The following is a 14,961-nucleotide window of genomic DNA, read 5'->3' on the forward strand; positions in this document are numbered from 1 at the left end:
AGGCGTGCTGTGCTGTGCTGTGCCATGCCATATGGGCCAGTCGCTAATCCGGCCTCTGCCGCGTCTCCTGTGGGACTCTGAGCAAGACAAGGCTGCTGGCTGCCAGCAGGAGGGGAGGGCTACTGCCTAGCTGCTGTTTCGGCAGCAGTGCCCCCTCCTTTGCTGGGGCTGGGGTCTGGAACACACCTTGTCTCTTGTTTCCTTGTGCTTCTGACAGCTCCAGGGATGGAGAGGGGGGCTGTCCAGCAGAAAAGCTCCTGCTGTTTTCAGCCCACTTGTGAGGTGCCCGCTTGCTTTGCAGTAGGGTTTGGAAAAGGGTTTGTGAAGGGAATGAATTGGAGTATAGCTTCATGAAGACAATTACTTTACACTCCAGACTTGGTGGTATTTGGATGCAGAAGGAGAACTTTTTTTCTGTTAATGCTTCTAACATTCAGCCTTTTTTGGATATGATTAAATCAAACTAGACTTCAGGCCCAATTATATTGGAGTAGGCAGTGGTTCCTGTGAAACTGTGAGTAAAAGCTGTGTAATAAGCCAAAAAGTTGGTACAAATTTAACTTGCTATGTTGGAGGAAATAAGGCAAGTGCATATGAGCAAAATTAGCTCAGCCTTTTCTTAAACTTGCTGTATCAGTTTAACACGAAGGAAGTGGAGCAACACACAGGACAATGCTGATAAACTTCTTTTATTGCCTATCTTTACTGAGCAGAAAAGAACATGAAGGAAAGCAAGTATGGTGCAAAAAAGTAGTGGAGGAGTATTGGAGGGATGGAGAGAAAAAGCGACAGAGGGAAGAGCTGCGAAAACCCTGGGGTTTCCAGCTTAAAAAAGTTTTCTTGTTTTCATGTTTTTAGTTTGTGAGCTACATGTGCACACAGACTGTGTCCTGTTTGCTTGCAGTGACTGCCGGCAGTGTCACCAGGATGGGCACCAGGACCACGTAAGTGTGGATGCCTCTGCAGGAGAAAGTGGTCCCTCATTTTCGGTGTGAAAACATGGGCTAGAGGAGGGGGAGGAGTCTTGGTCTTTTCTTTCACATGCGGCCAATTTCCAAAGCACTTTTGTTGCTTATTGGCAGGCAAAGGAGATGTGTGGCTTCAGAAAGTATCGCAGATAGCAAGAGGAACTTAAATTCTGTCATATTCATGATGTTTATTGAAGCCGTGCTGAAAAGTCTGTGCAATGTATACAATGTCCTAATTAAAAAAAAATAAATAATCAGGCATCTTATCTAAAAATTTGCATTGCAGAAGCTGGCATGGAACTCTTTTTTTTCCTATATGTTGAGCTGTTGGCTGCATTACATCCATGGCAAACATTATCATGTTCCTCAGGCTTCCTGCAGTCTGTCTGAAGAAAGACAGCCCAGCTTCTCACTGTAAAATACGTGCATAATACTGACCTTTCAGGATTATTTTTTTTTTTTTAGAGAATATTGGTTTTGGTGGAGTGTGAAGAAAATGCACTTTGTGATAAATTTTTTCATAGTTTGATAAACTTCCTTCAGTGAAATGTAGGATTGTTTAGGTTCATATTTATGGTAAGGAAATACTTAGTGTCCTAGTCTGTCTTGCTGTTTCCTCAGAGCTGTTTGAATTGCTGATTTTAAAGTTAGGCTGAAGATGCTTTTGTATCTGTTTCATGTAACACTAAGTCCTGATGTGTTCCCTCAGGATACTTATCACCACCACTGGAGGGAGGGAAACCTTTCTTCAAGTGCTCGTTGCGAAGTTTGCAAAAAAACCTGTAGCTCTTCTGAGGTCCTGTCTGGCATGAGATGTGAATGGTGTGGCATCCTGGTATGTTGTGCTGTTGCATATATTTGTGGGTACCGTATATATATTTGCACATACTTAAACACTTTACATAAATATACTTTATTTGTACACTTCATAAATATACTTTTTATATACTTTATAAATACACTTCATGTATACACTTATTTATACAAATATATTAGTTAGATGGGAAATCTGATTTTTTAAACCCCCCATTAGTCATTAAAATGAGGGATTCACAACATCACAGTTAATCTTTATGTAAATCCAATGGAATTAAAATTTAACAGGCAAATCATTATAGATTTCTGCTTAGAAGCCTGCAGTTAGTTTTCCTGTGTGAAATTGGAATTTTTTTCAAATGTGAGTTCTGCAAGGTCAAAGACTTACCATTCTAATATGCTTATTCCTCTTTCAATGTAGAATAGTTCTTAACCAGTGTGGTTGGGTTTTTTTAAAGCTGTCAGTATTGGTTTCTATGTTTTTCTGTTAACGTGACAGTACCTTTCAATAATCCTCACAAAAGCCACAGCTTTTCACATACTGATATGCAGGCTGCTGTTTAGATAACAATTGGTCCATCCAGTTAATGCCAGCTCTCATTGAAATATGATGAAAGTGCAAAGTAGTACCAGGTGGGGTGGGAACTGAAAAGCACATGTAATAAATCATTAATTGCTAGTTACTGCAAGATGAGGTACTCTGTGTAATAATAATTTAAAATGAAACTCTGGGGTTATTCAGTATTTCAGGTATGATTTGAAGAATTTAAAATTTGTTTTTTAAATATTGCAGGGTTTGTATTTTTAATCTGATTCATAATTTCTGAGGTGGGAGGGACTGTCTTTGAGAACAGTCTAACAAATGTAACATGCAGCATGGCCACATATACAAAGGTATGTGTATTCAGTAATGGCAGAAGATCTTGCACAAGTACAAAGGCAGAAACTAGCCAGCCATGTTTTGGAATAAAAACCCAAACAGTGTTATCTCTGAATCTGCAAGTGGGTACAGCTGTGTAAGAGGATATTGCTATTTTCAAACTATTCAGTATAACCTGCCTACCTTTCCCACCTCCACCAGTAAATATCTGTATAGCATGGAAGATCCAGGGTTTGAGACCAGAATTTAAAATTTCTCCACATAGCTGTATAGAAACCTTTAGTTTTTAATAGAGCAGGTTTGTAGTACATGGAGTTTCTTCACATGTTAAGACTTCCCATTATTGGTTATATAAAAACTGAATGGAACAAATGAAAATCTAGGGTGAAAAATGGATCACTCATTTCATAAGTGATTTACAAAAGGTCTATATATGTCCTAGCCTGAGTTTTGCAATTCTGGTGAGTATTTTATTATAAACAAATTTGCTTTCTTTGTGTCTCACTAACTTCTTAATTGATGCTTCTATTTATAGGCTCATTCCGCTTGCTACGTAATTGTCACACCAGAATGTACTTTTGGAAGATTAAGGAATATGATTCTTCCTCCAACCTGTGTGCAGTTATTTTCTCGCAACTTCAGCAAACTGCATTGTTTTCGAATATCAGAAAATTTGCAAACAGAATCAGGTAAAAACTTTCAAAGTTGACTGCAACTAATTGATGAGCATGTTTAACCTAGTGTTGTAATTTACTGAAGATTATGATTGCTAATTTTCACTGGGTTTTGTGGCAGTACTGTAACTTCTTGCTGTTTCTGGGACAGGATAGAGATTTTTAAATGAAGACTGTGTGCGAAATGCTGAAACTTCTGTTTACTGGTGCTGGGCAGTTTGAAAACTATTCTTTAAATAGTAAGCATGCAGAAAGTGAAAACCTAAAATCCAAAAATTTGCTTCGCAGATTAATGTTATCATTGCTACAAACACTTGCTGATGTACATGTTGGGTTTTATTTGGCATATCATGTATACATATATTTTTATTTGCCTCTTTGATTAAGCATCTGCCCTTTAAAGATTTCTGTGCTGAAAAGAAATCATGTATTTAGCACGGTAATGTTCTACTGCCATCTAGAGTGTATGTTTGGGTAACAGCTCTTAGGAGACAAGAATTTTTTTGAGCCACTGAAGTATTTTCTAATTTATATTTTGATTAATATGTTCTTACAAAGCCTTTCTTTTTGTGCTTGAATACAATAGGAAAGCAAATAAAAGGTAGGCAAAATATAGGTTGTGGAAGTTAAATATTTGCAACTGCACTTTCCTCAACCTGACAGGTTGTTCTGAAACTTTCTGCTTTGAACGTGTAGGTTTGGTTTTGGTGAAGGCAGTTGGCTAGCAGGAGCCATGTGTTCTCGTGTGCAGAAGCTATAGCAGGAGTCCTGCTACTGCAGAAACTACATGACCCTAAGTCTACATAACCTAGATACGCTGAAGTGACTTATAAAAGTGTAAAGGGGGAGAGGAAGCCTTATGTTGCTTTTTTGGTTGGCGTGGTTTTTTCAGTGGGTTATTTTTAATGAATTTGCTTGTTGGTGGGTGAAGGTGAAGTGCAGCACATAGTTGAAAGTTTTAGAGGTTTTAGTGCTTCCGACATAAGAAATACCAGAAATAAACAATCTGGATGAGCTTGCTTTTGCTGGAAAACTCATTATGAACTTTGTTTCAGGTCCATTGTTAGGTGTTCTACAAGTGTCCCAAAGGCTTAAGTGAAGATAAAATTGTATTATTATTAACAGAAGTTAATCACAAACCTTTTAAATAGCCTCTTCGGGTGTGACTTTTCTGATGTTAACTAAGTTTGTCTTTTAAATAGCGGTGTGTTCTTTTAATTTGTCAGACTTAAACTTTTTCCTTTTTTAATTTTTAAATCACCTCTGAGTAAAAATTGAACACGGAGCACCTTGAGTGAAAGAATCCAAGGTTATTGCTGCCCCTTCTATTCTCTTCCTTCATTATTTTACATGATGGAAGAGAAGGTTTTCCGTTTCAGGACTTAGGCTACAAGCGAAGTGTATGAGTTCATGTTACGCATGTTCAAGTTTTTTTTGAAGTAATAACGTTTTTTTCATCCCTTTAATTAAAATGTATGTTTTGTACTTTGAATTGAGAGAATGCAGTGCAATACAGTCATTAGCTGGTGGTCAGAAACAGGTGTGCGGGGAAGGGGAAATACTCAGTAACTTAATTTGGACCATTTCCAGTGCTTTAATGTGATGTGAAAAAAAACGAAGAAAACCCACGACACTGGGAATGCCAGAATGCATTTTTATAGCGCCCAGCCTGCATATACCCAGATAAAATACAGTAATGCCCTGAAAAGTGTTTCTTTTCTAACACCGGATCTCCTTTCTGCTGCTCTGCAAGAATGTCTGCTGCTTGGGCTCAGCTCCCTGTCGCGTGGTGGGCAGCAGCTTCCCAGGGTGGAGGGGCTGCTCACACCCAGGGGAGCAGGGGCCAAGCTGTGGGGACGCTCCCCTTTCCTCCTGCTGCTGGTCCCAGGCATATGTCTGAACTTGATGGCTGCCCTCAGCGCTTGACATCTGCCTTCTTTTGTGGTCAATGGGCCACGGCTGTGGCTCAGCACAAGGCATGGAGAATAATAGTTGTGGTGCAGTGCCTGCCTTGCAGTCTGCTGTGCGTAAGGTGTTTTGTTCTGTTTTTCCTTAGCTGATGATAGCATGTGATGCTTGTTTTAGCAGCCAGGTCCCTGATGTTCAGGTATAAGCCTGGTGCCTTCACGCGTGGCTCGGTGTTACACCATTCACATCCTGTTGAGGCTTGCTTTAAGACCTGTTGCTGGAGGTTTGCTGCTTTCAGTCATCTGCTGGAGATCAGCTGCCTGCAGGTCCCTGCCAAAGGCACTAAATACCTTTGCTAAACAGGTATTTCCCTCTGCCCAGGTTATTCCTTAAAGGCAGAGCTGGGAGTTGGCTTAAACTAATTCTCACATCATCCTACGTCGAGGGAGCTCAGTGATCTGGCCTGGTAGTCTTTCTTATTACCCACGCTCACAGAACAGACCTGCATTTTCTTTCAAAAACCCACTAGCTCCTGGCACGTGCCAAAAGTTACCAAGATGTGTCATGGGTCCAGCAGCTCCCTGACACTCTTCAGGATGTGTTTGAAGCTGCTCTGACCACAGAGCAGCTTGGGACAGCTGCCCTGGGAGTTGCTGCTGCTTTTCCAGGGAGTGGTGTAGGCTCCGGGTGGCAGATCTTGTTAAAGATTGCATGCATGTTAGGGATGTTTCCAGGGAGCAAAGAGCATTTCAGCTTTGTTGGAGGATAATTAGCACTTCTGTCCTCACTTCTGTGGGATGTGTGTGCAAGTACGCTCGTTCAGAAGTGCTCACACCACGACATGCACAGAGGGTGCTATTCTGTTGCCACAGCTGACAGGGCATCGCTCAGAAGATTGTGAAAAGACCGGTCTGCAGTACCAAAGAAGTGGTGGTTGCCTGGAGGAGTTAACCGCTGCGGGCACAGCTCTTCCCAAGCTGATGGCTGGGAAGTGCCAGGTGACTTGTCCTAGACAGAGCATGAGCACATCATCGTTGACCTGTGTTACGGAGGCTCACACAATCAAATCCAACAGCCGTTAAAACTCAGATTTATTCTTCAGTAAAAAGTTAGTTAGAACTCTGATAACATTTGTGAACCACAGGTTCAATGATGTAAGGGGAATTAGTACTACACAGTCAATTTTGTCTGAAGGGAAATTTGAGAAAGCATTCAATTTCCATTTATTTCAGGGTGTTTCAAGACCATATTGTCTAAATATCTCTCCAATTTGAAACTTAATCTGTTTGTCTGTCAACTATAACAGGGAAAGTATTTCAACCCTTCTTTTATATTTTAAAACCCCAACCCAGAAACTTTATTGTTGATCTTTCTTGTACTCAGTTGAAGCATTACCCAAATATTCAGTAAGTTACCTGGTCTTCAGTTTAGGACTCCTCCTGAGTACCCTTCTTGACATGCTGTGATTCTGCTTCTTGGAAGGTTTTCTTGCATTAGGATTCTGACTTCCCTAGTACCTCTTTTGCTCTGAAGAGCTGTCTTTACTGTTTTTATTTTATTTTTTCTCTCATGTTTTGTGCTTTGATTTCCTGCTTTCTCCCTCATCTGCAAGGCATAGTTTTTATAGAGGCGTCACCTGGCTTGTATCTTTTGGGAGCTTTGACTGCATCCCAGTCAAGACTACTGGGAGTTTCAGTGGGTGGGAATATGAATACCATTATATGATCAGCACACTGGACTGGCTTACATTGCATGCCACTGCTACCTTTAGAGGAGAAAAATTTATCGTGTTTGGATTTGTACCAGTCTTTCTGTATGGACCTGAGTGTCACGGATGACAATGCGGTCAGGATGTTATCTTCACAGGAGCAAATGTAAATGTTAGTAGCTTTTATTTTAATAATGTCTAAGTATTTTATGTGTGATTTTACAAGCTGCATTATTATCTGACAAGTTGGCTCCTAGCTTTTAGTGAGAGCAATGACCTGCTGTCAAAATCCTCTTCTGGAGTGCAGTAATTTCTCTCTCTTTGGGTGTCAGCAAATCTGTTTTTCAGTTATGGAAATTATTTATATAATACCCATACTTCTGTCTGGAAAGCTGTTACTGCAGTTCCTGGACTGATTTAGTGATTTAAAACTTAATGGAAGCCATATATACTTTGGTCAGAGGCAAACATTGCAGCTTGAGAAAGGCATGAAATGCAGTAGTTGCAATATTAAAGCTAGTAGTAGAAGGACTTCAGGTATGCCTTCACTGTAGTTACGTGACAATGCAGGTTTGCTTTTTATAATGCTGGTTTTATAGTATGGATTATTATAATAAAATAAGCGGAAGAAGAAAGTGTGCTTTTCTGACTGGATTCTTTTGTGTTAGCTTCTTTGTTGGACACCATCCTTAAATGACAAACACTTCCCCCTACAGTTCAAGTTAACAAGAATCCTTTCTTAAAATGTTTCTGTTTTCACAGATGAAGATGATGATGTTGATGGGTCGACACAGGGATCAGCAAAAGATGTCCAAATTTCAACAGATTCAAGTAAGCATAAGTTTAGTAAGTGGTGAATAGTCACCCATTCTAGTCTTTATTCATATAATCTTAACTTGCTTTGCCACATGAAAAAAATAATAAATGGCTGTTTTTCTAATACTGGTATCAATTTGAGGTCGAAAGTTTTGGTCCAACACATTTATCCAGGGTATTACAAATATCTCATCACTATTTTCCACTGGTAGATTGGCATAAGTGACAATCTGTTGATTACCCTGACAAATAGATCATTTCTCTCAACTTGCTAATCGAAGAAAGCAAGCAGAGTGTTAACAATCCATAGATAAGCAACCACTTTAAAGGGCAGACACAGATAGCATGTCTTTTCAAAGCCTTTTTCTTTTAAGATAGCTGGATCCAAATCTTACTGAAGGCACCAGGTGAATTTTGGTTGTTTTGGGGGTTTTTTTGTTTGTTTTTTTTTTCTTGGACATGTTGCAGTAAAAGTGTATGTATTCCTGTGCATCAGGGTTGAGCTGGGCTGGTTGCTTCCTACGCAGTTAAATTCTTAGGTGTGTGGAGTTTTCTGCGGTTGGTATTAGCCAAACTCCTACTTTTCAGAAGATGAAGCCAACCACAGTTTAAGGGCATCCTACCTCCTATATCCATATTAGTAACTAGAAAAACGTGGTACTTCCTACCTAATGTAGCTGCATGGATTGTTGTAAAAACTGAAATTTCAGAACAATACATAGGGAGGGATTTTCTTTTTTTTTCCCTTTCTTTTTCTTTTTTTTTTCTTTTTCTTTTTTTTTTTTTTTACAAAATTAATAGGATAATTGTGCAAATACTGTTTGGATTTTTAAAAAATCCAGCTCAGTAAATAATGAATTCAGTTATGGAATTGATCTCAAGCATGCTCTTATTTCACTTCTTAAAACTTGAAGCTGGTGTCTCTTGATGACTGTAAGTTAGGATCTACCACCATGCTCCCTTATTATGGGACCAGGCTCTGACTAACTGCAGTTTATCTAAGAAACTTCCACTTTTTTCAGTGTTTTAAGTGACGTAAGTGGCTGAGCGTCAGGACTTTTATACTTCACCAACTAAGGCTATTTTGCTTACTCATGACTGTCAAAAAGAGCAAATTATATACCAGATATTTCAGGTGAATTTGTTGAAAGTACTACTGCACGACAGTTCAGCTTTAGGTGGCCTTCCCAAAAGAAGGAAAAAAGATAGGAAAATTGGGGGCAAGATACAAACTTTAATATGTCTTTTGTTCCTATGCAGTGTCCATGTGTGGACTGGAGAAAGCAGCAATAGATGGTACATTTTCAAGGCTCATGTAAAGAATCGTTACTCATATTTTAAATAGAACAGTGGCATTAAAACAAATTGCTTCCTCTTAATACATTTTCACAAAACAGAAGTCAATAAGCCCAGTAACTTTGCTATCATGAGAAAACTCAGTAAGTAGGCAGTGATTCTAATGTCTTTTTAACATTTGCCAAAAGAAAAGATGAAATGTTTGAAAGCTTTAGTTTAATGATGTTAGGGTCTTCAAGTCTGGTACCTCACTAGAGGTGAAGCTGCTGCAGCATCCTGTCCCCTCTGTGGCTGAGCAAGATGAAGGTCTGTTAGTGGGAATGTGTGTGTTTATACATATATGTGTATATGTATACATGCGCGCGTGTATGTGTGCAGGCATATATGCACATACACCCCCTCCCCCCAAAGCTCTTGGTGGACCCCCAGTCCCCACGGTCTCTCCAGCAGTCATCCTGGGCCTCCTTGGTCCCTACAGCAGTCATGGTGCCTCACTCAGAGACACGTGCACATGTGGCTCCTGGACCGCTTACCTTGCATGCCAGTGAGTCCAGCCTGATGTTTTCTGGTGCTTACACAGCAGCTGTCACTCTGGTTGCTGGCACCATGGACACATGGGTCACAGTGATCTGCAGTCCTGCTTCAGTTCCTGGTGCTGCAGGAGCCCATATGCAGACATGCATGCAGGAGAGCAGAAACCATACCCACAAATAGTTAGAAATAGTATTTAATGAGAAGACAGGACAGACTATGATGGTCAGGAGCAGGGCATGGCCAAGCAGGCATACCACCCAGCAACCTCTTTATATGTGACTAGCTTCTTTTATCTCCTTATCCCTCCATTTTCCCATACTTGTTCCTCCCCAAACCACGCTGATCCCTCCCTTCCTCTGCCTTTGGTTCCTCCCCTAAACGTCCCCTAACAATGCTTGTACAATCCCAGAATACTCTTCCCATGTATCTCATAGAGCCCCACAAACTGAGTGACCCCCTCAGTCAGTGTGGTGACCCACAGAGCTTCTCCTGTGGACTCACCTGGTGGGTGCCATCCCCAGCCCCTGGAGCTGATGCCCTTGCATCAGGGCAGGGCATGGCTTCTCTGATAAATTCTCTGACAAAGTTATCGGGGTTCACCAGCCAGCTGTTGTGCTTCTGTGCCTCTTTGTGTGTGGGGAGTCATAACCTATCAAATTAAATGTGACAGAGGCACGGTTGTAGCGTGCTGGACCTCTTCCACCCATCTCTAGATAATGCCATTTGTGTAACAGGGGTCAAGAGTGAGCTGCTCATTAGCTTCTGCGTGTTGACTCAGTAGATCTGCCACATCATTTGGCATGTTACCATGCTCTCCCTCAGGTGTGTCTGAACTGAATTATATTCCAGAATATTGTAGCTTTTCTTAATTCCAGCTCTCCACGTTTTGCAGATGCATATTTATAAAACCAGTGAAAACAAAACAGAACAAATTGAATAATATTGACTTGTAAAGACATGCTTTTCTGTAGGAAAGAAGCCAGTAGGAAAGGATGCAAAGTCTCTAGATAATACTGGAAGAAAATTTGAGTTAGTGGTCTGCATTCCTGTCTGTTGCACTGCAATTGTAGTAGGCTTGTTGAGTGAAGTGTAAAGTTAGAAGATTTAAATCTTAATTTTGGGAGCTTAAATGTGTTAAGTCAATCACTTAGCCAGATACGGAAGCCAGAAGCATAAAACCACCATAAAACAACCCTACACTTTCTGAGATGATAGATTTAACAGACTTACAGAGCAGGTTTGGAAGAGGACTATAAATCCTTGTGCCTGAGAACATGAGCCAGCTTCTAAGGACTTGTCTACACAGTGAACAATTAACTTGAGCAGAACTGAATGTTACAGGGATAGTAGGATAAACATCATGTGAATGTTGTCATTAGTGCAGTTGTATTGCCTGGGGAAGGAGTTGAGCCCCAAAGTCCATTTTCATACTAAAATAATTCTTGGTCATTCTGGGAATGATAAAACTGCTCTGTATTGACAGACCTCAGATAGCTGGGAGTGGAGGTAAAGAAGGGGATTAAAAGTGCTCCTTAGGGGTCCCTCTAAGGGGTGTGTGGTGTCTGTCCTTTCTGAGATGAATGTTGAGCTAGGTTTCAACCAGCTCAGATTATTCTTGTTTTGCTGGAGACAGAATTCATTGGTCTCAGCTAAGATATAACCACAGATGTAATCTGTCAAGCTTGAGAAATCAAAGGCAAACTTTTGAAAATCATTCCTATTATTTCATAGTAAGATGAAGACCTTGTGGAGGCGGGCAGGGGGGAATGTTGGTTTGTTCTATATATGCAACAAATGAATCCCAGAGGAGCTATCTCAGTAATTTCAGAAATAAAAAATGAGTTATTAAGAGCTCTTACTTGTGTGTCAATCTGCAGGGATCTGGGAACATGAAAAGACATTAGATTGTGCCCTAATTGCTTGCCAGGATTCACTAAAAGCTGAGGGTACTTGACTACTATATAGTAAGGCCTAGGCAGCTTTTAATTATTTTAAAGCTTATCCATCATAGGTAGTGGATGAAGGATGTTGCTTCTCCATGTCCTCAAGTTCTTTCCTCACAAAAGCTTCTGTTCAGTGGTACTTCAAGAGATACTCATTTACAAGTTGAATTGCTGTACCTGGTGTCATGCTGAAAAGATTTATTCCCTAAGGCAGTTTGCTTCACCTGCATTTGAAGATACTTTGAAAAAAGAGTATTATGCTCAACTACCTTGAATGAACTAGTGGCTTAAGTGCTGGAAGAGGTTGTGTATTTCCTTCTCTTGGCTGAATTGCTTTAACTGCTGGGAAAAGAAAAATGAGTGTTCAGAAAAATCACATGTTACTTTTCTTTTCCTCCACTTTCCCCATTGTGCATATCTTCCTTTCCTCTCCTTCCCTCAAGACGCTTCATCTGCCTTTCCTGACACTTGATATGCCCACTGTCGCTCTCACTTCTCACCAAGTTGCATTATATGCTCTTCCCCATCTTGTGTCTCCCAGTTCTCCTCCTTCCCCATGCTCAAAATTTACTCCCCACTGTTGCTGCCCCTTTGGTCTGCCTGTCCCTCTCTTGTTCCCTGAATCCCTTCCCCCCTCATCCTTGATGTCTCATACCAGTTGGTAGTCAAAACATTGGCTGCTCTGGATGTCTGTTTCAGGGAAAGCAAGCACCTCTTCTTAACTACTTCCTGAAAATATAAAGAGGTTTTATGGAAAATCTCCTCAAGAAGAAAGATTTTTTTAAATCTTCGTGTAGTTCTGTAGCATCATTGCCAAAAGGCTATGGAGAGTTATTCGCAAATGTTATTAGCTAGTGTTAATTTATTCCCTGCCTTAGGGGTCCTTATGACAATGCTTATCAGATTAAAAATTTAACCGTAGATACTTAAGAATGACATGGAGATCCCTGCTTTTTGGGTTGTTTTTGTGATCATGCATTCTCTTTGCTTTAACGTTCTGCTAGTCTTGGTGCTTGGGTACAGTATCTCCGTAGCAGCCCACTGGAAATGAGTACAAGACACATTTCAGGAGATGTATTGAGGGCTCACCAGACTTTCTGGCCACGTGCATGCAACTCATTTGTCAGACAGGGATGTGTGAACAGCAAAGAGCATGGCCCTGACCTGGCAGTGTCTCTGCCCTGTGAGTGTGTCTCAGCACTCACTGGCTGCACGTGAACTGTCTGCTTCAGCGTATGCCTGTCTTCCATGGGATAAAATGCAGCCATCAAGAGAAAACCCTCTCTGAAGGAGGTTTTAGAGGAATCTGTCTGAGGAGAGAAATGGAGGTTGCGGTGCTGTCAGCAAACATTCTTTTCACAGCATGTCATTCCATGGCCCCTCTTTTACGAGGCAGTGCTCTGCTCAGGTAGCTGTTCACCTGCCAAGTAAGGGAGATAAAATGTTTTTGTATTAGATGATGCCGTGAAGAGCCAAAATCAGGACTCAATAGTCGGAAGACTATTAAGCAGGTATCCTTTATTGCAGCGCTGGGCACTCAGGGGATTTCTCCTCCTATTGTGTGCACCTGGTCAGGCTAATTGTATAGTTTATATACAGGTTCTATATACATATTCATCAGATTTCCGAGAAAAGCTTTACGTATTCATTAGTTTCCCAGGAACTCATTATCGTATGTAAATGTCCTTCGTGCAGGCGTACTTGACGTCTCTGGTGGTCTTCAGGAGTCCTCTGGTGATCTTCAGTAGTCTTCTTCACTTGTCCGCTGTTTGACCCTTCTCGGATGATTCTGTGCAGTGCGATGTTCTGCATGTTTGATACATCTTATCCTAAAAAGTGCTAATTAGTGCTTCTTTTATCTATGTCTACATTTGGATGTAATCCATATGGATACTTCTAAGCTAAGTTATCTAAGAGGGCTAGAAGTCCTTATCTTCCTCAGAAACTGCAAGGCCATCCAAAAGCAATTTCTTACACATTTTGCAACATACAGAACTTTTATCTACCACCTGTTAGCAAATAATTGGGTAAAGAAATTGCAAGCCCATTGTATTCAGAAAAGCATCTTTGCATTATAGATAGACCCAAGTCATTGACTTAGTGCTTGCTTATGTCTTGTCCCAAACCTGCTGACAGTGTGGAGGAGACCTTCACTGTAGTTCTGCAAGAACAAACAAACTGTTTTTAGGAAGAAGCAAAGACAGCATGTGTGGATTTGAGGGATTTTTTCTCTAAATGTACTTAGGAAAATATTCAGCCTTCATTGTACTCTGCTAAAACCGCTTACGGATAACTAAGCATGTCACATGTTCCTCTGACACATGATTTAAATGGATTTGGAGTCCTAAAGCTAGACAGAGAAGCATGTGAAACCAGGTCAAGCAGTGATACATATAGCAGATGCTTGGAGAAGTTCTAAAAACCACTGTGGAGGAGAAGGGTGAAGAGGTGGCTACTAATATGGGAGGATGGCTATTAACACAGCTTTGTGCTTCAAAACCGTCTTAGAACTAGGGGGATTTTTGCTGCTCATGAAAACAAGTTCAGAGAGGTGACATACTTGTAAAGGGCTCCTGTGGAAGAGGAATAGCTGGAGAAAGGAAGAATCTGGGATTCTGAAAGACTCTCTTCAAGACCAATAAAAGAAAAAATACACAATTCTTCCCTGCTTTATTGCTGCCTTGTAGGTTGTGACTTGTTACTTGTAGGTAACACTGAAATAAACCAAAATTTGCCAGTCCACACTATTGTAATTTGAAGTAGCAGTGACTAGAGGAGAGCAGAAAGCATATGGATATGTGGTGGGTTGACCCTGGCTGGATGCCAGGTGCCCACCAAAGCTGCTCTATCACTCCCCCTCCTCAGCTGGATGGGGGGGAGAAAATATAACAAAAGGTTTGTGGGTCAAGATAAGGACAGTTTAATAAAGTGATAGCAAAGGTCGCGTGCGAAAGCAAAGAAAAACAAATGATGTTATTCTCTACTTCCCATCAGCAGGCGATGTCTGGCCACTTCCTGGGAAGCAGGGCTTCAGTACACGTAGTTGTTGCTCTGGAAGACAAAAAAAATGTCCCCTTTCCGTCTCCCTTTACTTAGCTTTTATATCCCAACTGATGTCATATGGTATGGAATATCTGTTTGGTTAGTTTAAGTCAGCTGTCCTGATTGTGTCCCCTCCCAAGATCTTGCCCTGCCCCAGCCTGCCATTGAGGGGGGCAAAAACGTTGGGGAGACAGCCTTGATGCTGTGCCAGCACTGCTCAGCAGTAGCCAAAACACTGGTGTGCTATCAACACCTTTCTAGCTACTGATGCAGAGCACAGCGCTATGAGGGCTGCTATGGGGAGTATTAACTCCATCTCAGCCAGACCCAATACAAGTTTTACTGGGAAGAATGATTATTGGTAAGTGGTGTTGCT

General features: G+C 41.0%; 1 protein-coding gene across 3 annotated transcripts in view; it reads left to right on the forward strand.

Annotated features, from left to right (window-relative positions):
- The window catches only part of DGKQ (diacylglycerol kinase theta), a 101,701-nt gene that overhangs the window by 42,119 nt on the left and 44,621 nt on the right, over positions 1-14,961 (forward strand). For all 3 annotated transcript variants that reach the window (XR_012648844.1, XM_075019621.1, XM_075019622.1), the window contains exons 4-7: positions 859-944; positions 1,678-1,803; positions 3,200-3,353; positions 7,717-7,785. Coding sequence is in view for 2 of the 3 variants with exons in the window: in XM_075019621.1 (XP_074875722.1) it covers positions 859-944; positions 1,678-1,803; positions 3,200-3,353; positions 7,717-7,785 (435 nt within the window). In the remaining variant the exon portion in view is untranslated. The remainder of the gene's footprint in view (positions 1-858; positions 945-1,677; positions 1,804-3,199; positions 3,354-7,716; positions 7,786-14,961) is intronic.

This window comes from Buteo buteo, chromosome Z (assembly GCF_964188355.1).
Source record: "Buteo buteo chromosome Z, bButBut1.hap1.1, whole genome shotgun sequence".
Taxonomy (NCBI): domain Eukaryota; kingdom Metazoa; phylum Chordata; class Aves; order Accipitriformes; family Accipitridae; genus Buteo; species Buteo buteo.